The sequence below is a fragment of the Typopeltis vanoorti genome, chromosome 22 (genome assembly GCF_054136105.1).
Source record: "Typopeltis vanoorti isolate ZY-2024b chromosome 22, IOZ_Tvanoo_1.0, whole genome shotgun sequence".
NCBI lineage: Eukaryota > Metazoa > Arthropoda > Arachnida > Uropygi > Thelyphonidae > Typopeltis > Typopeltis vanoorti.
Window position 1 is genome coordinate 24,646,964 of NC_143570.1, and position 27,135 is coordinate 24,674,098.

At 34.4% G+C, this 27,135-nt stretch overlaps 1 protein-coding gene across 1 annotated transcript in view; it reads left to right on the top strand.

Annotated features, from left to right (window-relative positions):
• Positions 1-23,471: 23,471 nt before the first annotated feature.
• LOC150094228 (uncharacterized) overlaps positions 23,472-27,135 on the top strand; it is a gene marked incomplete at its 5' end in the record, with an annotated part of 36,715 nt that continues 33,051 nt past the window's right edge. Inside the window, one exon of the mRNA XM_090412261.1 lies at positions 23,472-23,477. Within this exon, the coding sequence (XP_090268387.1) occupies positions 23,472-23,477 (6 nt within the window). The remainder of the gene's footprint in view (positions 23,478-27,135) is intronic.

A 27,135-nucleotide genomic window follows, 5' to 3' on the forward strand; every position in this document is an offset into this window, starting at 1 on the left:
GGCGTGACGATGACTTGATTTAATCAAAGCTATAAAATATACACGTACAAGACAATTGTCTATTTAGATGATTGTCTTGTATGTATGGGAACTCGAATAAAAAATGGAATTCCAATGCATTTTAAGATACCCCTGCATAAATAACATCAATATGCATTTTTAGCCAGGATACATTTTAGCATAACTTTGTGTCGTTAGCCAATAATAAATTCTCGAAAAATTAGTTGTTTATTAACTATATATAACAATTATTGTTTGCACTCGATTAAACACGTTATTATGTGTAACAAAATTATTGAATCAAGGTCCACACACACACACACACACACACACACACACACACACACACACATACACAGTGGTAATAATTGATGAAAAATATTTCCATACTCAGAAATGAGAGGCTCCTTTTACTAAAATTTAAAACCATCTAAATTTGGTTTATATTACAAAAAAGCCTTCCTTTGGACAAAATCAAGAAACTAGACGTAATATATGACCTAACATCGTGTACATATGACTGGAAATTATTAAATCACTTCAATGGGAAAAGTACTGTAATAAAGGCTTGTAATCGTATGTGTATGTTTTCATACTAATTGGTACATCTAAAGATTTTGATAACTAATTCAGCTGCGCTTAGCGTAGCGTCTATAACGAGTTCCCCTTCTTACAGCACCAAAAACGGAAACTTTGTTGACAAACTATCCTTGAGCTTGTGTAAAAGCGAAGGCTTTTTATTCCTCTTCAACTAGACTATGCCAATTTAATTTTTCATACTTAGAATCGTTTCTGCTACAAAAATTGCTACAAAAAGTTCAATACGTTTCGTATTGAACTTTTATAATTGCAATTTTTATATAAATTCTGCTCATGAAGTGCTGCAAAATTATAGTTTCCGAATTATCCACCTCTTAGCCCATCCATGGTGCTAATGTACGGATAAGTCGGAAATCCTGCTTTAGAGAACAAACATAGAATTTTTTTCGAGTCACTTCGAACCTCTGATAAGAAGGGTGGTAGTTTCTCGCAGCACGATAAATCATCTACCATTTAAGATATCCACATATATTCAGGCCACAGCAGGATTCGAATTCACAATGTTGTTGGTCGCAGAGAGGAGACGTCGTCCACTCAAATAATCAGGCTGAGATAGTAAAGGATTGGAATTTCAGAAAAGGCTAGAATTAAGGCTAGTTAGTCAGTAGTGGAACTACAACAGTCAAACAACCAACTTGCTTCGGGCTACTGAACTCATTGATTGGGTACTCGAAAACTTTCACGATGTTCTTACATTATGGAATTTCGCGGTACGATAATTCTGATCATGAAATTAATGAAAGGCAGTTCATCATTCCTCTTCTTCAATACTACTGCTAAATCTCATATTGATTTTACAAAGATAAGGAGCTTTTCTGAAATTCTAGTGTAATTCGTAGTGTTTTTTTCGGAGAAATCCCACTATGAATACACAAAAACTAGAGCCAGATGTACCATTTGTAGCTTGTCGAAAATAAATTACTTTTAAATACTGCATCATCCCTTGTGCAGTCCAGAAAATATGTACCATACTAAAGTAATACTATTTTTAATAATATAAATAATTTAACAGTTGTAGTCTTATAAAGTAAACAAATTTCACCTAATTACAAAAACACACTGCATCAGAAAGATACAATATACACATTCTTGTTGCATACGGTTTAACCCTTTTTTATTCCAAAAAATATGATGGGAAAAAAAAGTTTGCTAATTAACACTATTTTTGTTTTCCAAAATGATGTCAATAAATTAAATATGGTGTGGGGATGCAGTTCTGATGGAAACTGGTCGCTCATATCACGTGTGATAATATGTGGAGTGCACAATATTTGTCTGGTGTTACTGCTACGACTGCTTTGTTAATAAAGCAGTCATAGCGGTCTTTTTCTGTGCATACTGTAGACATTTTTTCTTTCTCTTGCTACTCTTTCTCTTACGGTTACTACTGTAAATAGAAGAGCAATTCTTAAACTTCACACAACAATCCTCACTGAAAAACATTAGCTAATAAGATGATATCTCGAGGATTGTCGGTCCACAGGTCCAGAGAGAGAGAGAGAGAGAGTCAACAATAATGATCCTCTGTCTGTGTGTGTGTCTCTCTCTCTCAACCCACTAATATATCACAATGTATGTATTACTCATGTCAAGCGAATTATGTGACTGCGTCCCTTCTCCTCCACACACACACACACATACACAAGCGCGGGCGAGAGAGAGAGAGAGAGAGACTTGTATAGGCTTAGTAAAATGCATTTATGGAGATCTTAGCACAAACTATTTTCTATTTGCATAAAACACTCATTTCCTCCTCTTTTCCTGTATTAAGATCAATAAACGGCTTTGATTCTTGAATAAGTTTCCTCATACTTCGGTTTCTCAACCATCAATATGCTGGTGGATTGGTGTAAAAATAACTTTACTTCTGATTTAATAGTTCGCAAAGAAAAAAGCTTTATTAGAATTTATTTTTCAAAACCATAGAGACTGCTTTGCAGGGGCAAAAGGATGATGCAAATAGTTGCTGCAAACAGTTCATCTTACTAAATCTTTATGCTTAGTTTATTTATGTGAAACTAGTTACATTAACGGCATTAAAACCTTTGATGACTGTAATAATCATTTTACATAATAAACTGGTCGCCAAAACACGCGCGGTGTGTATTTGTTGTCACTAATGAAGGATACCTTGGAGATTGCAATGGTAACAAAAGCTACAAATACAATATACTTCTGAAAAGCCAGAAAATAATAATTAATAAGTGCGTTGGATAACTTCAATCCTGGAGTATTTTTAAGGGCAATTTATGCTATTTCTGGAATCTTTCCAATGTTTTCTGTATTTAAAGAGGCATAAATAATGTTGTAAAAGAGAGAAAGTTGGGCACTAAAGAATTTTAAATATTATATATGCATAATTATATCAATGATGCGTGCGTGCGTGCGTACGCGCGTGTGTGACCTCATTATACATGAGCATATAGTTGAAGCAACATGTTAAACTAATTTCATAGTACTGCGTGCCAAGGATAATTTGCACCCATTTTACGTCCTGCAAAATGGGTGCAAATGGGGGCTGATAGTAGCCATTATGTCTATAGTTGTGTTAGATTTGTTATATTCACCTTCATGTTAATATATACACCTCTTATCTGATTTTGTACATCCTAATAAATTATTTATAATAAGGACGAAACTAGTCGTGTTTGTATGCACAGTAAATACAAATAAACAGATATATCCCCATTTCAAAAACGTCCGAATCTTTTAAACTGGGCTACAACAAGGAACACCGTACCAAGTTAGATGGCTATAGCTTCTACAATTTCAGAATATTATGACACACGAACAGCAAATAGAATTTGTGACATCTTCTGGAGAGTCATTTTTTGGTAAAGGTGCTTGTCTGTTTTTTTTTTTCCTTTCAGATTTAAAAATGAGATTTTTGCGGTTAACCGCTTTACTTAAAAAATCACTTTTTTTGCTAATTGGACAAACATGTCCTATGATTATATATTCAGCATTTCATCATATACAATAAAAGCAAAATTTTATGCAGCGAATAAATAAAATACTATTATACATATATATGGTTGCTTAACTTAGTCCTAACTGAAAAAGGCTGAGTTCCTCTTGTTACTGATGCGTAGGTTTCCAAGGGAAGTGATACTATGAGGCAGAAAACTTTGAAAGAGAGAGAGATTTATCAAACATAAAAAATCTAAATGCTAAAATGAAATGTAAGGATTTCTGGAAACTAGAACTGAATGACACGAACAATTTTAATCTAACAATATTGCTTGGGTAAAAGGAGTTTACACATTATCTGCCAATCTTGTTACAGATGCTCATGGAATTTTGTTTCATCTTGGCGTTCTCACACATAAACGTGATGGCTGCGCCAGATGAAAGAAGTCGGCTCCGTCTTAGAAAGTTTCCCCTTAAGGATATTATCCAAGCAAGCAGCAAAGAGTGTCTGTAAAGTGGGATGAAGAGTAATAAGAGAGTCAGGAGACATGTTACTTCAGTTAACATGAAGAATACAGGAAGTAAACGGTCGTGAATTCTTTGGACAGTGGCTAACAACGTTTAGATTTAATGCAGCAATATTTTATTCGATTCATCAAAGAGTTGTACGAATTAATTAATTAAAAGAACTCCGCACTTATGAGAATGGTTAACATACGCCATCCAGTTGGGATTTCCATTTCTAACAGTATTTATTTATTTAAGGAAAACATTTATTTTGATTGAAGTATTTTTGCAGGAAACAAATGTGGTAAACCACCAAGATTAATATTAGATTTTATTGCTGCTGTTGTTGTTGTTAAGTCACTTCCAGCCTTCAATTAGGAGACTGGTGGTTTCACAATAGGTGATAAAATTTCTACCACTAATTAAAGACACAAAAGATCTATTTTATCACTTGTGAGACCACCAATCTGCTTATCGGAGCCATGAAATGGCTTGAAAAAAGCTTCCGTGTTTGATCTCTATAGCAGGAGAAGGAGTTCTGGTATTTGATCCTTAGCTCGTTCACAGGTGCTACAGGTTTACAACCGTACATAATATAATTAATAATAACATAAAAATTAGTGCTTAATTTTTGTGGTGCTATACTTACTCAGTTCCTACATATTATGTAGTAGTATCTACTAGTTTACTCTAAAGATTGTGTATGTTTCTGCGCGTGTGTTTAAATCTATTCTAAATCTTTACAAACAGTTGTAATTTTACATCTTTTTGTTTAATAGAAACTGTTGCTTTTTTATTTTGTCTACAAAAAACAAGTTGTGTTGTTTACTTTTGTTGCTTCCGCGGTATGCTATTCATAAGAATAACACCGCGGAAGTTACGGCATCGTAACTCCAGGAAACTCAGTTTTATCCCTTCGGTAAAATAAACCAGTCGGACATCGCATAGCCTTCGAAGAATCTCTTTGGAAGATATCGCGAATGAACGATGAGCCTCCTTATTAAGCAGCGTCTTTCGGGCAGGTGAGGTGCTTTCATAGAAACAATCATTACGTACTGTAGTAAAATTACCGATAACTAGTATTGCAAGTAAGAAGATTGAAAACTATCTTCAAAGTGCACAATAAGAGAGTGGAGGAGGAATATTAGTAAACTGCAATGTGTCAAATGGTAGATTCAAAAGCGTTCAAGTTGTATTTGAACAACTTGTGCTCCGTGCAGTCTATGACGATGTCTATTGCATGTATTGCTCTTGAAAGACTGGAAGGAGTTCTTCACTCTCAAACTTTTATCACGCTAATCTACTAATTAATTATACAGCATGTAATAAACATTGCTTTTTAGACTTAGCTATGTAACATTTACAAAAACTTTAACTCACGTTTGCTTATCATCCATGACTCACAAGACAGTTTACGAATAGAAAACAAGAATGGAAATGGAAAGGGGAGGTGGTAAATCCCTTTCTATGTTTCATTATAGACTAATTAATGTTGTTTATCAACTAAAAAAATTCACTTATTTGCATACGCACACTTTCTTTTTTCTTTCACGCATGCGCGGTTGCGTACACATATATGCATAAACGTGTAGAGAGAACTGCAATCAAACCAAGTAATGTTTTTAATAATGTTGTATTGCCCGTTTCTTAACTATTTTTTCTTAATATTAGGAAGTAGGCTTCTTATAAAGGAGGCAGTTCCAGACGATCTTCGCATCTAAGAACCAGTTTGACAATCCGTTATACGTTTCAACAAAAGAAATTCGCACTGCACCACAATGTATATGAGAATGACTTAAGCCTATCTTAAACAAACTATAATTACGAGGGGGTTATCAGCTGAAGGTAAGTTAGCTGATCTCAAGGAGGTGAAGTAACAGACAGATCAGCTGGAAAATGCGTAATTAACAAACATCATGTACTGGCTTCGTGGCCTTAATCATCTCAATCGTCATCCAATCTAGTTCATTCATTTCTATCACTTGGGAACATATGCTAATAAAATGATTCTTAAATAAATGAAATTAAATAAATCAGCAAGCAAAACGGATGTTATTATCTTAAGAACCTTCTTGTCTATCAGTGAAAGGTTGTAAACTTATATATAGCACATTAATACTGTACCGGTTAAATCATCGGGGAACCTGCTCTAGATATCAAGCATAGTATTTGCAAGCCACTTGAAACCTTATTAGTGAAGCGAGAATAATATCATAGTGCAAATATTACCAGATCGATCATCAAACTGTTCTATCCGCTACACACTTTATTAATGAGTTTGTAGTTTCAGACTCTTGATAACAAGACAGAACGAGAAGCAGTGCTGCCTGAAATTATCCTTGTATTATAATATTTCAAGTTGCTGTTTGGGAATACGGATGACGCAACTACGGCTATAAGGCCAGTGTTAATTGCGTCTGTTTTGCGGGATTCGCAACTCCATTAAAGTTGTAAATGGGTCTGGATTCTATGACAAAACAAAACTTGGTTCTTCTACTTAAAGAGAAACTTTAGTGAGAACCTTAATTTTTCGATTTTAAAACTACTAATGGTTACAAGAACAGAGACAAAAAATAAAAGGGGGGGGGAAGGGAAATCACGTGTAGATGCAAATTTTTGGGAATAAGAGAATAATGTGAAGCCTAAGTCCAAGATTTCTAGGAAGGGAGATAGAACCCCTAAAGATTTTTGCTTAGAGATTCTAATATTTATCCTTTGACATTTTATCCCTAAACTATGGGATGTGTAATGAATTTGTAGTAACTCTAAAGATGGAACTCGTACACAGAGTCGATAATCCATGTGATTTTCAATATCACGACACAATTAAGATAACTGAACCAGTTTTATCACGATGAATTTCATTTCCTGGTGTGAGACTACCACACTGCGTATTGGAGGCCTGAAATGACTACAAAAAGAGCAGAGTTTTCAATCTTGTAATACATAAAAAATAATAAAAACTAAAAACGAGGGGAAAAAAACACGAAATCGCTCAAAAGCGACTCGTACTGCTTATTAGAATCACTTTCCCTTTCACTTTATTTTATTATTATTATATTATATTTTTATTTTTATTTTTTCATACAAAGCTCTTATCTAGCTTTATTAATCCTTGAATCCTGTATTCCTAATGCTCGGGTTTATTTATTATTTATTATTATTTTTTTTGTTTGTGAAACAACATAATACTTTTCATACGGAAAAGAATTGTATTAATAAATAAATCATGATCTGACAGACGATCAATCACTTCACTTTCACATTCTAATCCATCTTCCGGCATCTCAATCGACTGTAGAACATGCACAAAATAACAACAAACAAACAAACAAACAAAAAAACTTAAAAGTTTTAAGTTAAATGGTGTTTATAGTTGCTTAATTTGAATTTATGGAGTTTTTTTTTGTGTGTGTGTGTGTGTGTGTGTGTGTGTGTGTGTGTGTGTGTGTGTGTGTGTGTGTGTGTGTGTGTGTGTGTGTGTGTGTGTGTGTGTGTGTGTGTGTGTGTGTGTGTGTCGTTATTGGAGGAGGAGGGATTGCTACATTGAGGTAGTGTTTGACGATTTCGTCGTAAAAATGGATGAGAAATATCGAAAAGCAAAAATTCAGTATTCGAATTTTAGCGAAGTTTGGCAAAGGAAGACGGTTACTAAATTGCTGTGATGCAGTGCTTCCCAGCGTGGGAAACACTGCATCACAGGAGAGGCAATTTGAATATTTTGGGGGAAATCAGAAAATGATGTTGCATTCGTCACCTCATCACCGATATACTCACAACCCTGACTTTACGAGAAAAAAAGCTGACGTCACTAGTGCAGCAGTCAACATAAATACAGTATCAAGAACTCTCAGAAAAGCAAAATGATGAGTCTATTAGAAATTTATTCAACATAAAAGGAACAATGCCATGGCTTTCTGACGAGACAGAAACGAAATACCGAAATTCAACCAGTTTTGCAAAAAAAAAATACTGTTGCCCTTCCCGTCATCATATTTAGTTGAATGTGGCTTGAGTGCTGTAAATGACTTGCTACTAAAAATAAAAAAAAAGAAGAAATCATCTGGATATCACAAACCATGGGGATTTGAGATTGAAAATGACTAAATTAGTACCTCAAATAAAAACTCTTTGCAGCAGACATCAAGTTCAAGGATCGTATTAACTTGGATTTTATTTTCCCGAGTTCAGTCCGATTTGTTTTATAATATACAAAGTGTAATATAAAATTTATATTCATTGAAGAAAGTCAAATTAAAAACAGCTTTACCTATGTTCCTTTTTTATTTAAAGTACATATTTGTATTATACTTTTTCAGAACTTAACTGACTATTATGCTAGGGGGGGGGGGCATCAAAATCTTTGAGGCGTTGAGATGGGGCATGATCCAAAAAACGTTGGGAAACACTGCTGTAAAGTTAAAGAATATAATTATATAAACGTAATGTTCAGATCACGTGATTCTGAATGGGTGAAACTTTTTTTACAAGACAGATTAGTTGTTAACGATGACAAACAAGCAAGAGATTGAGTAACATCACACTAGTATAAAGATGCTTGGTAAGAAATGATAGGCGTTTAAATTGCTGAAATCATCGTGAACTTAATATGAATAGAAAGATCCTAAAATCGATTAATTTTGACTAAATCAGTGCCAGAAGAAATTTTGCGCCAAAACGAAATCATGAAAATTTCGGATTAAAAATATGCCACAAAAAATCCCCTCAAAAGATCACGATCCTAGAATATTATATTCATATGATGATCATGCTTTTTTTTTTTTGGTCTTTTTTTCGTTGTCTAAAAGAAAATATTAAGAAAAATACGACATGTATTTTTAGACATTCGTGTTTCTCCTGCGAGAGGCGAAAAAAGGCGATAGAATCTACAGAGCAGTGGAAGAGAAAGTCTTCAATGTAATCATCACAATTAAAGGACCTTCCTATTTAGAGAAATTTATCAGTGCAGTCTGTTTACTTGACTGAAGGGCATCGTATAATTACGATGTAATTACGATAAGCAAACTGCTTGATTTCAATGTGCATCGCAAAAGGGCACATTATTAACAATGTCACTTAAGATGAACGAAATACGCATTGAGGTCTTCCTTGAATGGATTTGGCGAGGAGTATAATTTGTAGAAAATTTAATAAAAGTGTAAAATTCAATGTATTTGCGCATTCTTATCACGAAAAATATAAACTACACAATATTTTTATGTAAAATTTAAAAGCTAAGTTTCATTTTGTTCTTAGTTTTTATTTTTATTTTCGTTCTAAGCAAAATTTTCGAACGAACGAACTCCGCCAAATCAGCAGACTGTTCAGTCTGATCGCATCTTATGCTACACAGCGAATTATATATTTCCTCCAAATGACAGAGGTTCAGCTTTTGTTTTGTCTTTGCTTTGGAAGTTTACTTACAGTACGCTATAAGTTTATTTAAAAAAAAAAAAAACTGTAACAAATTCATATTAATGGAGCAATAGTTAGAGAAGTCGGAGCTTTGCTTTGTCGTCCGCACATTTTTTGTTTTTAATTTGTTTATTTTTCTCACTTTAAGTTTTCAGTACAGAAAGAGGTGATGCCAAACCAAGCAATGAAATTAAAATTCTCTAATTTTCATACTACAATTCAAACAAGTATAATAAATTTCTAAACCCGTGAAGAGTTTTAAACATGAATGCCACAGTATGATTTGAATCCAAGTAATGCAAGATGAACAGCGTCGCAACTGGAAAGTGAGTTCATCCATCTCATTATGAAGAACTACGACTGCTCATTCAATCCAAGTTGAATTCGGTTATATAACTTTGAAAAATGCAGTTTTCATAAAATTGATACAATTTCCTGGAAGCAAATACACTTGTATACAGATGAATCAAACCTCTGCACTGGAACACAGAAATAAAAATAGGACAGTAGAAAATATCAAGGCCACTTATTTGATTGTACTTCATCTGTTTTCACATGCAGTATATAAGATCACTCATTCATCATCCATGCTTCTGTTTCATCGCAAGTGAATTGTATATTCAAATAAGATTCGAATAAGAAATACGGGCATAAATAGTTACAAGATCGTATCCTTGTTATCAATACCTTAGCTGTTATTTGTAGCTACTGATTACAGTTTGATAGAATGAATCTTCGTATAAATACTAAGACAATCTGATGAATATAATTATCATTTTCAGATCAGATTTCTTTTTAAAAAAAATTTAGGATCTTAAAACTATGTAATATTTCTAGTAAATTGATCTAACTAAACTGGTTACGCATCTACTTCCCTTCCCATAGCATACTATTACCATTTTCCTTCCAAAGTTCCATAGTCTTAATTTCCTGATGTTCTTCTACGTTATATCCAGTGTCTTTTAGTAAATTTTCCATTTCCCCCTAAATGACGATAAACTATATAAGAAAGAATGAATATAAAGAAACATTTATAATGATGATCTTTAATTTGCAAAGTTAGACTCATGAAAGGTAGGTACACTGGATGTTTACAAAGTAAACTTAAAACTTCAACTGAGTTAATCTCAAACAGATGATGAGAAAGGGGAAAAAAAAGTTAAAACCCGTGAATTTTTAAAATAATTCCATAATTGTTTAAAACAAATTAATAACACATCGTCATTTGTAGTGACAAGAGAACCGGCATTCAAATTATTGTTGTGAATTTGCATATCGCATGCATGCGCGCGCGTACACACACAAAAAAGGAGAGAGATGAAGAGGTAGGATTTTGTTCTATAGAAGAACGATGAGGATGATACTTCTCTCGAAGAAATAACGAATGTACACTATTTTGTAATAGGATTCAAGAGCAGTTGCGAGCATGTTAATTGGGGGGGGGGGGAAGGAGAATAAGGGAAGCTGTCCATGTGACAATTCTCATAATCCTCGACACTGGTGGTGATGTCGAAGAATTTTTCGCGATTTTTTACTCAGGTCAATCAAGAACAACTCGGTCCAAGTGCACGTATTACTATTAGCTGCACGGATCTGCCAAATTCAACAGCTCGAACTTATTATTAAATTCAAAATAAATGAATAATAAATAAATAAATAAAATAAGTAAATAAATGCTGACTTGGTTGGCTACGTGGTTAGCCCACCCGCCCTCCAACCAATGCGGATTGGTATTCCGCTATGTGCATGAATGTTTTGTGAATGTCTTTAGGCAGATGAATTTCATCGTCCTATGTAACACAACCTTTGACCTCCTTACTAGAAGCCTGAAATGGCTTGAAAAAGTTCTTGGATGACCAGAGCCAGGTTTCCGAATTATGTCAAAAATGAATAAGTATATTCATATATAATTAAAATTGGTACCATTCACGGTACCACGATATTATCAGTTTTGCTGTGTGCTAAACAAAATTAGCACACAGCAAAACACTTCAATCAAAAAATGCTTAAATAAACCCACGAAAGCAAATTTGATAGAAGTTATATTAGTCATATATGAATAAAGTTTCAAATTTTTAGCAGCATCCGCATATGAAATACTGAATATTAAACATTCGTAATGTCCCACTAAATACTTAAAAATATAGGAGATCTTTAAGATAGCTGTTCCTACGCACCAATGTTATCATACGCTGATGAGCAGTATTTGCTAAAAGAAGACATCAGAAGTGTGGGGATGTTTCCACGAACTTCATGTTTTAAAAATGAAGTTAATAGAAATTTGAAATTGAATTTTAACGCACAATTCTTTTTGAATTTTCAAAAAATAATATTGAAATTCGTTTATTTTTTTAATTAAACATTTAAGTGCCATCAAGCATAGAATCATTTTGTGTAGCGATGTGCGTTTTTGCTGAACGTATCGGGTGTTTTTTTGCTTTGGTGTCAAATAAAAAAAATCCATCAAGATTAAGATCTGAGAATTTTTCATTTTAGTTCAATTATAGCGGAAATCAATTTAGAAATAAGCGTGCTGTTAATTATACAAATGAAAACGGCATCTTTTGTTTCTATTAATTACAAGTTTAATAATAATGCATAACTTTAAAGAAAACTGAATGGCACTATTAATATAGAGGATACTATAAATCCACGACTATTTCATAGCTAAATAAAACTGAAACTTAAAAAAAAGTTTCGAAATTTACCATCCGCTTAAGAGAATATAAATCTTGCCATAAGAGTAGCTTTCTCTTCTTTTATTAGTAAGAGTAAGCTACTAATAAGAGTAAGCTACTCTTACTCTTATTAGTGCTTATGATTAAATGTATTTTAGACTGTATTCAACTATTAAATGAATCGTGACTTTTGTTACTAGGGGCTAAATTTTACATGACAAAAACCAGTACACATAAAAACGACTACAGACAACAACTGAAAACCAAAAGAAAATAGATATCACTTGGTTATCCATTCACTTTATAGGTGCTAAACTGATCATACACGAAGTATTTGTGAATAATGTTCAAAGACTGTTATCATATGGTGAATACATAACGGTAACGTCGCTGCTCTAGGAGTTCGTTTCTATGGGAATCAGCGATGCCAAGATTACCGTGTTTGTCCACGTCTTTCGATTTAGCCTCACTTACAGAGAGAGGGAGACGATTCAACAAAAATAAAAGTGTTTCTGTCTCTTTCTCGTAGAAGAGGCATTTGCCTTTCCTTCTAAGATGAAATTTAATTGCTCTTCAATATCCAAAGACTGTAATGAATACATAAACTTTTCTGGGTTCAGAAGCATCAGGTCTAGCAAGGTTGGGAAATGTTTGATTTTCTTCCAAACTAATAACAATCTCAATAGCCATGCATTGAGATTCCCAGTGCATGGGATCATTGCTAGCCCGTGATTATCCACTCCCATGTACAACACCGGCCACAACACAAAACAGTCACCCCTGAAATTTGTGTGGGAGTGTGGTTAGTAAGGGTGTCCGGGTTAGATTTTTTTGCTTGGAGAGTGGTGAATTATTTGCTATGGTTTGTGAATGGATTGCTAGAGGCAGTTCTGAGTGCTCTGATAGTGATTGAGTTTAAGGCAAGGTATGATAAGTGTTACGTAAATAAAGGTTTCGGAGATGATCCCTCTGGCTCCATGGAGATACCCGAATTAATAAAATAATTAAATCGCAAAATATGGCGGATTCCTTTGAAAGAGAACAGCACACGGATGAAACAATCAACGACTTTATAAATTTTAGAATTAAAATATGAAGGCTGACAATTCTCGCATCAAAGTAACAGTAATTATAAATGTGCTAGCTTATGGTATACGGACGTATTATAGGATAATCAAGAGTAGAACACTGTTTTAATAATAATTAATAACCAGTATGAGTGGTTTCTCTAACAGTTATTTAATTTCATTAGTTATTAATAAGCAGATTTACAAAGTAATGCTAAAACCCTTAAGCTATTTTTTTAAAAAAAGCTAAAAATGTAGATATTTAGGTAGATAATACTTATTTAGGTAAATAATATTTAGGTCGATCAGTGGCGTAGGAACGCTATGACACTGGGGAAGTTGCCAAGGTTCCCTGCCGGTGTCAGAAGGGCGTCTGTGACACGATATTTTAACATCTATCAGCATTTGTCACACTAAAATAAAGGACCGTAGCTACGAATTTGCTAAGGGAGTCAGTAACCTAACTACGCTACTGATCTTGATAAAATAATTAATGGAATTTAGACAACAGACACAGATGCGAATACTGCGTCTCTAACGTAACTCTCAGATCTCTACCTTGAAACTGTCTTATATTCCGTTAGCTTGGTGTTTTGCTGATTGTTCTCTTATTCCATATAAATTTATTCAATTGACTATACGATTAGCCTTAATTACTGCATTATCCATTTGTGTATTTATTTTGCTATTTGCACTAAAAAATTGCATAAAAAAGCTAAAATATATAACCTGCTCTAAAGGTTCACTACCAAGAATGCAACTGATGTTCTGGGTCAACAAAAAAAAAAAAAAAAAAATTGAGGTTTGGATCTGCATCTGGTTAGTAAACAATGTTTGCAGTTTTGTCTTTTGCTAAATAAAAGTAGAATTTTTTTTTTTATCCAACGTAATATGTTCTCAAATATATTCTTGGAATTTGGAAAGTATGCTTCTGCGCTTTCTCTGTACATTGAAAAGCTAATCTTGCTGGAACGTTCAAATTGTGCAAAATACTTCCAATGATTGCCAAATCAATCATAACTTGAGAAGCAGTCTTAATCTTAGTACGTTCCCATTTTTCATGGGAAACTATACACTTCGTTGGTGCTTTTAGAAAGCTTTTTTTGTTTTTTTGTTTTTGTTTTGGAAACTACTGTAGTCTACTATCTACAGTGGATTTACCATAAGGCTTACAGCAGAGATATAATAAGAAAAATATGATCAAACAATGTCATTATATGATACGAAATAACAAAATATTATTGCAAGTTGCAGGCTGTTCTAGTAATTAATGATTGCTTATCTATATTAACATTATCTTATGGTAATAACATATACTATCTCTTTGGCATGCTAACTTCAGCTACGCTACTTGAAAGTGTAATTTCTTTTTTAAGATATGGGCGTAATATATACACATTTTGATGGTAATTCGATCAACGAATCCAGCACAAAACTTGGATACGGGGAAGGTGAACGTCATGATCGGCATAGCAACATACAATGATGGCAGCATATCAAAAATGTGTCGAAAATCACGTTAATAAAATGCCATTTTCAACATATTAAGATGACAACATTCACGAACTGTTATTTAAGATATAAGGGATCAAATCAAGTAAGAAAGAACAGTTTGTTTGTTTTGCCTTACAGCGCTGAGGCAAACGATCACCGTTTTGTCGATTGCATTATTCAAGTTCCGTCATATACAACCCTAGAGTCAACTTTTGTTGACGAAAACGAAGGTTCAAGTTTGATTAATCTGGGCCATCTGATTATGAAAGGAACTAGATTAAAAATATCTATCTACAATTAATATATTACAGTCTAATCAGAAAATTGGTAAAAAGGCTTCTAATTATTAATGTATATACAAACAGCTTCTAAGACTTCTAAGGGTCGGGATATTAAGTTGGTGGAGTGGATTGACAGTTGGTTGTCTGACAGATATCAAAGGGTTGTGTATGAAGGGGCAATATCGGGGAAAAGGAACGTTACTAGTCTGCAGAGTTTGGCTGATAAAAGGTGAAGGAGTGATATGACTGAAACATTTACGCTCTTGAGAGGTATTTTACCGGATGGATACGAGAGAGATTTTTCAGACTGTGGAAAATAGGGAAAGGGCGAGAACTAGAGGCCATCCCTGGAAATTGCGCGAGGAAGTAGGGAAAAAGCGAGTGAGAAGTATTTCTTTTTAGTTGGAGAGGGATGGGTGAGTGGAATGCATCGTCTGAGTATGTTGCGAATGCTAAGAGTGTGAATGAGTTTAAGTTTCAGTATGATAGATATGTTGCAGGTAGGAGAGATTTTCTGTAAGTCTGTGAACTTTTGTAATATATGTATATTTATTTGGCAGTGTAATGTAACGTAATGTATGTTACTTATAATGTAATTGTTATTATTATTATTATTACGGGCAACTCCAAGGAGTCCTTAGACTCATCGAGGGAGACCCTAAACATCATATCAAGAACAAATATTCGGCATTCGCACAGTATCTATTATACTTTGCTTTGAGCTCATTTACAGTCGTGGCACCACAACAAATTCTGGCGGCTTATTCCACTCATTCACCACTCTCCAAGTAAAAAACCTAGTTCTAACATCCTTGCTAACTACACTCTTGCCCAATTTCCATGGATGGCCCCTAGTTCTCCCATCACCAGACCTGTTCTGAAAAATTTCCTCTGAATTAATCTTGTTAAAACCCTTCATTAATTTGAATGTCTCAATCATATCATCCCTTTTCCGCCTATCAACCAATTTCTGTAACCCACAGATCTTCAACCTGTTCTCGTAAGGTTAATTCCATAGATCAGCTATCATCTTGTTCACTCGCCTCTGGATCCTCTCTACCTCCTCCCCATCAAGAAGAAACCCTGGCCCCCATATCTGGGCCCAGTAGTCAAGATGGGGTCTTATCAAGGCTCGATAAAGAGGAACAATAACTTTCTTATCTCTGCTCATCAAAGTATTCTTCAGTAACCAAGTGATCTGATGAGCTGATTTAGCTAATTTTGCTATGTGCCCCCTAAACTTCAACTCCCTGTCCGCCAACACACCCAAATCTCTGCATCGTCAACCTCCTGGAGTACAGTTCCAACAATGTGATATACAGCTGCTAATTTTTCCACCCCAAAATGCATAACCTTACATTTCGTCACATTAAACTGGCATCCATTCTCCTTAGCCGAGTCTTAAAATCTATCCAAATCATCCTGCAAAATTTTGACATCATGTGGATTCCTCTCAGATCCTTTCCTATATCATTAATGAACAAATTAAACAGCAGTGGTCCAAGAACAGAACCCTACGGCACACCACTAGTAACAGGCGTTTCGGATTCCATTCCTGAATAAACTACTCTCTGATATCTCTCCATCAACCACCTTCCTATCCATCTCACCAACTCTATATCGATCCCCATGTGCTGCAGTTTACTGATTAGAATCCATGTGGTATTATTGTGAAAGTACAGCAGTATCACTGTAAATCCATTGCCCTCAACCAATTTAGCCGTCATTGTATTATAAACGTGAGCAAGTTACTGAGGCACGATCTACCCTTCACAAAACCATGCTGTCCCCCATACAGTATCCCATTTTTCATCTATCCATTCCTGTATTTTTCTCTTGACTAATATCTCCAAAACCTTGACAACGATTCCTGATCGGTCGGTAATTTGCAATAGCAGTCTTGGAACCTCCTTTATGCAATGGAACTATTTTCCCCTCTTTCCAACTCCTCGGGACTTACCCAGAGTTGAGACTTAAATTAGACAATATGGTCAAGGGAACTGACAATTCCTTTGCCGCTTCACATAAGACTCGAACTGGTATTCCATCCAATCCCACAGATGTATTTACATCAAGGTTCTGTAATATACCATTCACCTCCATTTCATTCATTTCAATTCCTGTATCAGAAATTCGTTCTTTCATTCCTGCAATATCACAGCTGGATGATGTACTCTTGCAAAGTGTTCGCTTAGTAATTCTACTATTTCAGCTGATTCAGTTACCTCCCTACCATCGGCATTCTTTAGAATCATTTTGCCGTATACATTTTTTCTTTTACTTGCAGCATATCGAAAGAACTGTTTGGGATTCACCTTAGCTTGCACTGCTAATTTCCTTTCATAATCTGCTTTTGCTTTTCTTACCACACTAATTACCCTTCTGGCCTGTGCTTTATACTGTTCGTGTGCCTGCAGGTCACCTTTCTCGTTAAATTCATCCACAATTTTTTTTTTTTTTTTTTGCAACTCAAGCTTAATGGTGTTATTCATTCATTTAACTCCCACTTGATTTATTCTCCGGACTCTAGGTATGCAATCAGCCATTACCTCCCTCAAACGCTCCTTAACCACTTCCCATGCACTATCAACATCCAGCCCTTGCAGTTTAACATGCCATGGCACTGATCTAAGCAATCTCCTAAGCTTGTCATACTTACCAACCCGGTAATTCCACATGTACCCTGTCTTAATTGAAATTTCCACACATTTAGCCACTTCCCAGGTTCTGCTGACCTTATGATCACTCTCACCAATTGGTGGCATGGTCATATTCATAATAGTCAATTTCTCAGATGCAATTACTAGGACAAGCACTCTCGAACCACTAGTATATTCCATTGCATGCTGTCTCAGGTAGTTATACCTTAGTAACTGCATAAAATTCATTTCCTTCCTTCCATTTGTCCTCTCCTCCCTCCAATCAATGTTACCATAGTTGAAATCCTCCATAATAATTACATGTCCTTCACTCATTGAGTCTATTTGCCTATGCATACTGTCTTCATCGTCTATTCCATCCCCGAGTCTATAGCAACACCTAACTGTAAATTTTGTTCTGCTGACCTCAATCTCACACAGATAGCCTCAAATGTGCTATTTTCACTATCCTGAAGTTGAACTTATATTCTCTTTGGCTGCAGATCATCAGCTATGATCAATAACACTTCTTCCCCCATTCTTTTCTCTCTGTCTTTCCTGAACATACTATACCCCTCACATTCTATCCCACTAACTATATCATCTTCTGTTAGCCATGTCTCACTAATGCCAATAATCTGTGGCCAGGAGGAACTAACCAAGGCCAAAAATTCCTCCTTCTTATTTTGAATACTCCCGGCATTAGTGTACATAAAGTGCAGAAGTCCCCTAGCCCCACCCCTATTTTGACGTCTTATACTAACTATCCCATTTTGGTCTGTTATCGTTCGTCCTAACTCAGGCATATTATACACATTCTTACACTCAACTGCCTCACTGATGTCTGCATGTCATAACAGCATCCCCTACCCTCCCTAAAAGCTCTAGTTTCCCCCGATTCTGCACATCCACTTTCACTTCATTCAGCAACAATTTTTCCAGGCTCCAAACACCAAATCTATTCAGATACAAACCATCCTTCTTGTATAAGTCCTTTCGCCCGTCAAACTCACTCCACACATCCACAAACTACACGCCACTCCTCCTGCATAACCTACGCATAGAGTCATTCGCAATTACGGCCCTTCTCAACTCTACTCTGTCATACCGCGATAACAGACTAACTATCTTAACTCTCTCTCTCTCTCTCTCTCTCTCTCTGTCTGTCTGTCTCTCACTCTTTCCTTTTGCTACCGCTAGTAATTCTTTCAAGTCCTCTCTCATAGCAAATTTTTCACCTTTTAAATCATTCGTTCCTGCCATTACTATCATTTCTTTCACCTTATGCTTCTGTACTCTAATAGCCTCACTTACATTATTAATTTTCGCACCCAGAAAGCACGATTTTGTCAATCTATAATTTATAATTCAATTAATATAATTTATAATTCAATTAATATAATTTATAATTCAATTAATATAATTTATAATTCAATATCAATCTATATTTATAATTTTGTCAATTTATAAATCTCTTTTAACGAACTAAAAGCTATTCATTTTACTCTTGAAAATTTTAGGATAATACGCTTATTCTAAATATAGTTTTGTTTGCAAATTACGTAGATTCATAAAAATGCAGTTAAAATGAAGAAAATTCTAGAAATTAGTGTTGATCTCTCTCTCACACACACACAGAAATAGGCATCTGTTTGTGAATTATTACTGTAGCCTGAGTAAGTCAGTGTTCTAATAAATCACGACTTTCTTAAAATGAAGTGAGACTAATTACTAGACGTGAAATTGGGGGAAATATTGTCCTTTAAGATAATATTGCACATATAGTCAATTTGAAACTAATTTAATGAGAAGTTAAAAAATAGAATGCAGAAAAACACCTTAAGAAAAAATATATCTATTCTATCTTATAAAACTCATATTATAGGATCTCAAATAGAATATATTATCCTATAAGATGATTTAAAACAAAGACTGGAGAGAGAGCGGCACCTTTTACTAAATATTTAACGCGCCTTTTGGAGAATACACATCAAACAGACAGGCCATAAGATTCTTTATAGATAGACGCATATTTTACTGTAATATTAAAGCTAAGAGAAGAAATTGTATTCTTCATTCAACTGCAAAATTTTCTGTTTTTTTTTCCGGTTTGGATGCTTGCTGACAAAGCTGGGAAGTTACGAAACTGAATGTACAGTTTCATAACTCTTTTGTCAACTCAAGAGTATTAAGTAAAGTGTTAATATTGAGGGGAAAGTTATTTTGAATTTGAAGAAATTAAGCTGGTGAAGTTGATTCATCGCATGCATCGTGAAAGTAATCTTTCACCAGATCGAGTGGCTAGAGTCTCCTCTTTCCGACCGTGGGTTTGAATCCAACTCAAAGAACGCTTGTGATAGTTCTCGATTTTTTTTTTTTTAATCCTTATTCCACCTATTTACTAAGCTATCATAAGTTTAAAACATTTCATAGATGAGAATGTCATAAAAAATATTTACTTGAAATTAACCTTTCAGTTGGAAAGTGGAGAATCTTTTAAAAATCATCTTGTTTGTCATTTCTTGTTTATAATTATTATATATAGTTCACTTTACTTCGATGGCAACCTGAATATATTTCGTGATATTCATCCCTTCAATTTAAATAACAAGATGGGGGGGGGGGGGTGATAAAAATACGTTGGTCCACTCTATATTTAAATATTTTCGTATGAATTTTTAAATCTCAGTTTCAAATATTAAACATATTTTAGACAAACTATAATTGGGGAAAGTTAGATAGAAAAATCGTTTCTAGAAAAATTCCTTTTATCTACAAATGTGTAATAAGATTTTTTTTTGTTTTGTTTTTGCTACTCTGATATCGCTCCGATACAATTTCGATAAATAACATTTGATCTTGGCTCTCTACTATCAGGAAATGAGATAGGAAAAACAACACACGCACACAGTACTGAGAAAACTGACACCTGCAGAATGTAGGAAAGAAATATGAGCCGATCTACTAATAAATTACGACTAAAAGAATCCTTGTACACGGTGATCGAATCAAAGCACCTGATATCATGTTGTATCAGTTTCTTGACCAACGACATATCGCCAACATGATGCCGCTGTTCTAAAGCTCCACCCACAGATCTTCATACATCTCATGTCCACTGGGCTCAGGTGAAAATTCGAAACTGGGTTCTCTTATTGGCATACGATTTTTATTTAGTTTGTTTTAGACAGTATGCACTTGTATTACGATCTTTTATATCATCATGATACAATATCATTACGTGTCCCAAAATATTAAGCTATGAAGAAATTCTGAGTCATAATAATATTCTTATTTATGACATTATAATACATTTTATTAAAACAAACCACCAAAAAAATTCTAAGGTAAACGGGTGTATTCCATACTATTTATACTGCTTATACTTAAAATTAATTACCAGCTTTTATTTATTTTATTTAAGACCTGCAATGTGTCAAGAGTTATTAACAAATTTGGGCACAAAATTTAATCCCCCCATTATTGGAATATTGCTAATCATATAGCCGGAAAATCTCGGCTAAAATGAAGTACCTGTTTTAAAATGATTATTATCTGCTAATAAATATAAACAAGCACCCATTGCATAGTTTTGTATTTTTATTATTATTATTATTAATAATAAAATGTTTGGCGTGCTGTTATGTGCTCAAACATTATTATTTTTACATATTTTAGTTGAATATTCATAACCACGACTTGGGGGGGGGGAATAAATTAAACACTTTGAAAACGGTCGTTCAAATTATTCGTTTCGCGTGCAGTTGTAGGAAATTTAAAATGGATCGTCAAATAAATTAAAACTGCCTAACTTGTTGACTTTTACACACACACACACACACACACACACACACACACACACACACACACACACACACACACACACACACACACACACACACACACACACTATAATAAACAGTCAGAGAAATATACTACACCTCCATACGTCTGAGCTATTGTAAACAAGAATTAATAACAAGTAGCTATATAGATAGCATTCATATAGATTTAGAAGCTAAGCCTGTTATATATTATATTATGGATATACGTTTAACCCTTGGTAATAATGTCATCATACAAGAAACTTTTTTTTTAAGAAATTCTATTTCTGCAAAAATAGAATTTCTACTGAAATACACTTAAAATAGTAGTGAGCAGAATAATAGTAAATGACTTTTTTAAAAATTATTTTATGTCACATTACTTTCCAGGTAATACAAAAGCACCACAGAGAAAAAGGAATAGGGAACTCTTCACTCCGTAAACACAAATTCTGTTTTATACTAAACATTAAAAATAGCAACTAAAAGTGTGGCACATAAGGATTATTATAAAAACCTAGAAAATAAGAATAAATGCGGAACATAAAAGTATGTATTCATACGCGTGTGCCCATTTCCTGTACAAATGTCCAAAAGTATGTAATGTTGTTAGCACAGCATATGAAAAGTCAAGTGTTGCTTCTTTTTTTTTCTTTTCAAAGCATTATTAACGACCTATTGCTAACTCTCTTAGTTTTATTTATTATCCATCTAACATTTATACTTAATACGACTACAACAATTTTAAAAGAGGTGCTTAACAGAACTAGTTCAAAATACATTCTCATAACCAGGGGAAACTTAGCTTAAAAATTCAACAGTTGTCAAATAAGTAAAAATCGACTATGACCATTTTTGGAACACAAATGTCTTACCTGATTTCTTTTTTTTAGGTGACATACATGAGTGAAGACGTTGAAAGGGTTTTTCAAAACCCTCGTCTGTATACCTGCTTCCAGGATTACTGAGTTTATTTTAATGAGAACATTAATCCGCTGGTTCTTTTTGGCAGTTGGATATTTGGAAACAACATTAGGCCTAGCATATCGGTAAAACGCGAATTTACGGCGATTGCACTCAATTAACCTCCGTCATTCTGCGCGGGTTACCGCACGTGACACCTGCAAATGTGTCCCGAGTAGGTAGCAACGAAGACGATGAGGCGGGGTCAGGGGAAGGAAAAAAAAAAAAAAAAAGAACACGTGCACACAAATTGAGTCGAAGAAGGTTGATACAATTGATCAGCCCATATTTGCTCTTGTCGTTTACTGCTTTGATCTCGACTGATGTGCGGAAATGTGTGATAAATAGAAATAATGACACACTTTCCACAGAAACACACTGGATGGTACTATGGTGTACTGTTTGCCCGAGCTACTTCTGTGAAGATCTTTGAGTCTTTCTCCTCAAAATGTCAATCAGTTCGGAGAGTACCGCCTATCTTTCAGTCTACTGGATATAACGCATTATTGCTTCGCGGAGAAAGAAGCTAGCCAATGAACGAGCGACTGTATGCATAAACCTCTCCCAGGGTTTACTGACTGGGCGTTTAGTTACGTACATTGAGGCTGTCTGACGGTTAGATTTACAAGTAGATGGCTCAATAGATGTCAACCATCTCTAGTTTATACGGTAACTTACTTTAAACTAATATACTCTTTTACCGATGATAAAAAACAAAACAAAAACAAACATATTTATTATTCAATATTAAGAAGTGCTTAATATAAAATGAGGTTTGATACAGCAGACGAACCTCAGAGATGCACGTGCTGAGTATCGCGAGCTTTGCCAGGAGAGGAACTATATTTAACTTCGCTGCTGCCCTCTTTAATATGAAAATAACATAAAAATCTTGGCTTCGCTTGCGAAAATACAGGTATTGTAAGCTGTGTCGTATGAACTACAGATAATAATGACGTTTAAAATGTACTGTATAGCGTTGGTGTTAAAATATTATAGTAATAATATTAGTTTCGCTTCACGATAACGGCATTTGATTGTGCTTATTTTCTCATTCTGCGAAACAGCCACATTATTTTTTAGTTAAATTAAATATCAAGTAAGTTTATATCTGTAATATTCTATTGGATAATACTGGATAAAAGACTAAATTTCTAATTTAGTCTTAGTTTCTGATATTCAACTCCTCTGCCCATTTCCGATTTGATATGTGCGTGTGTATTAGTTGTCTTTTTTTTTTTTTTTCTTGCAGATTTAACCATGACGATAAATAGATTTGGCCAGAGAGATCGGGGCTGCAATTGTTTACTTATTTTTGATTAATGGAAATGAAAAATTACACTATACTCTTTATCAAATAATGAAATTGCTTTCAAAATTCAAACGTGTGGAATATGTGAAGAAATACTTAAACGATCGAAACTGCAGAAGACAGTAGTTGCATAACGAAAGAGGAAATAAGTAACAAATGAATATAGGCTAAGAAGCATTGTATCGCATTCTCTAATGTTTAACATATATTCGGATTTATGCAATTATTGTTTATTTGCAAAGAACGGTTTAAATAATTTTGCGGTAAGCAAAATTAATCGAATAAATTCGTTTTGTAGGCGTTTTTATCTATTTACTTCCACTCAAACATATATTCTACTTTTTAAAGATATGTTAATCAACATGAGTTAAAACTGTTAAAAGAAAGACTAATAAATAATTCGTTTATTATTTGTATTAAAATATCTCATTAATTCTAGTCTAATATCTCATTAATTCCAGTTTAAATACTATGTTAAATCTCTTACTCGTATATCATTATTATTATTATTACGTGACACCTTCAAGAAGTCCAAGAACTCATCACGGGAGGGTCCGCTACACACTGTGTGAGATTTAATGTTATTATTGACTAGCCTTCGTGTTATTCGTGTCTCGGTGATGTTATTATCAGTGTACTGATAATGTCAACTGAATATACTATCTATTTTCGACCAAACTGATCGATTTCGTGGCATAAACATTATGTAACTACTGTGCCAGGAAACGCTGAAATGTTTGCTAATCCAAGAGTGACGTGTCCAATGACAGCGCTCAGACACACATTTCAGAAGTTCGTTTTTTTATGCTAGCAAAGGGCCCACGCAACTGCGCAAGGAAAATTACATAAAAATCATAGTTATGCCACTTATGGGAATGAACAGTTCTCTGAAAATAATAACAAATAAGACAAAAAAAATGCTTTTGAAAGAATGGATGGAAAGTTTTACGTAACATTTTCAGCGAATTTAAAAGAATCCATTTCGTAATATTTTATTAAGTTTGTGATGAGTGATTCTGGTTATAAAATTGTAATTCTGTAATTATAACTGGTCCTGAGACTTATAGGTATATAAGTTGGCAGCTTTAACTCTTTCCTACAGCATATCCTGAAACAAATTTTGCCTTACGTTGATTTTATTTGTCATACAAATCTCCACGAAAGGCAGTGAACTTCTCGTCTAGTTATTACCATACTGGTGAACTAGAATTAGATAATCTGAAATTCCCGGTTCCAGAGACCAAGTATGAATACTTGACATGCCACTTCTCTCCAATAAGATGGACGATCTCACACTGGATATCAAACATTGTCTGCCATGCCACCTACAGACATCCATGCTAGTGGGGTTTAGAATCTGCCGCTTTTCGTGAGAAAGCAGAGATGCTATCCGCTCGCCCTGATTTAAATACGTAAGCCTATTTTCATTTTACGAAAATTAGCGGGAAAAAAACCACTGTTTCATTCTCTTTCTGTACAATTATGCATTATTGCCATACTGAAATGTTTTATTAAAAATGCCATGCACATTATCACCATAAACTTATTTATACGAGAAAAAAAAAAAAAAAGAAGAAGAAGAAGAAGAAAAAAAGACAGCTACTGAATTCCAAATGTAATTTGAAGAATGAAGTTTAGTGGCTTTAGGACGGCGATAGAACTAAAAGGATACGTAAAAATTCCAGCCAAGTAAACTGATGCCTTAGCTAAGAAACAGATTTCTTGAAATGAGAGCTACTTGATATCTTACCGAGCATGTATGACTTTTGGTATGACTTGACTTAGTCCTACATTGCGTAAAAGACATTATTTGCGAAGTAAACACATATTCCCACTATTAAATCAATGCTACTCATAAAACAAAGCATCGATAAATCTTTGAGTTTCCTATTCGGTTTTAAAACAATGTGGGATTTAATATCCCCTTAATTTAAATAATCGATAAAATTAAAAAAAGAGGAAATTGTAGACTTTTATGAGATCATATTTGAACAATACCAAGGCAGCTCGTACCACTCGTAAGCCATCGCATAGCTATCCTAGAAAACCTGAGCTTCGGAGTAGAAATATTAGCTGGCCGGTTCGACGGTGCAGCACATGCATTTGCACGGGGTGACAAGTTTTGGGAAGGGGCAAAATCGGCCTAAAGTGTACGAAAAATAAATCATAAAGAAAGTCATTGATTCCTTCCCTGTTGAAATCAGACTTCAGGAAGTCGTTAGTTAAATTTTTACATAACAAAACTTCATTGTACTGCATATTTTAAAAAAAAATCATAATCACTTAAAATAATGTAGTATTATGTTGCGTTTAATATCGCACTGTCGGTGTTAATATCAGACGACGTGACTATAGTAGAACACCTATTTTGCATTTATTTCCGATTCCACTGTTGGCCGTGAGTTGACCTTGACTGAGGGTAAATCTCATTTAACCAATGAGACCAAACGATCATAATGAGATAATTGGTTAAGAGTAAACCAGTTAAAGAAATAGAATCAAAACGCGTAAATACAAACTGTATTTATGTATTTTGATAATACAGTTGTGCAGTGATTGTTAATAATACTTTTTGGATACAGTTATTAGGGTTTGGATTTTAAAATAATTTTAACATTCCAATATGTCGGATAAAATTCAGTATACATTTTTAAATTCATACTGAAGAGATCCTTTGATTAAAAAAAAAAAAAAAAAAACTATCAGGCGCAGAATATCGCAAACGAAAATCGGAAAAAGAACGCGATATTCAGAAACAAAGCGGGGCTTTGCATAAATATCTAAAAACAAAACTGAAACAGCTCATGTAGTACAAGAGAAAATAAGCGAAAGGACCGAAAAACCAAAAATTCTGAGCTCATGGCAAGCGCTTCTCATCCCAGTAATGTCGGTAATATTAGTAGCAATTGATTTTAATTATCCACGCAGATGCACATTTTCAGAACAAAATTCCAACGTTAAAGGGTTGATTATCTCTCCCTTCTCTAAAGAAATATAGTTTATGATAATTTTTCATTAACTTAAGAATTTTCATTAGCTAATGTTACTATATAGAATTTATTATCAGACATGTTGAAGCCTAGCTTAACATCATGGCTTTTAAGACGTCATTAAAAGAGTTTTTTTTTAGGGAAAAGGGGCGGTAAAATATGCTATTGCACGGGGCGGCAAAATTCCTAGGGCCGGCACTGCATAGCATTTTCAAATTTGAGCAGCCTTTACATAGTGACAAGGGTAAGCGTTGTAATCATTTTGCGACAATGTGTACCGTGGAGGAATAAGACCGAGATCCATCTTCTCCAGTTACTGTCATATGTAAGCATCCCCCCCCCCCCCTTCTATCTCTCTAGCTTAGGCCAGGGGTCACTATGTAAAAGTTGAAGAACATTGAAATCCGCTTCTGAGGTGCAGCGAAAGTGATTGATAATCAGACTGATAAACCTTT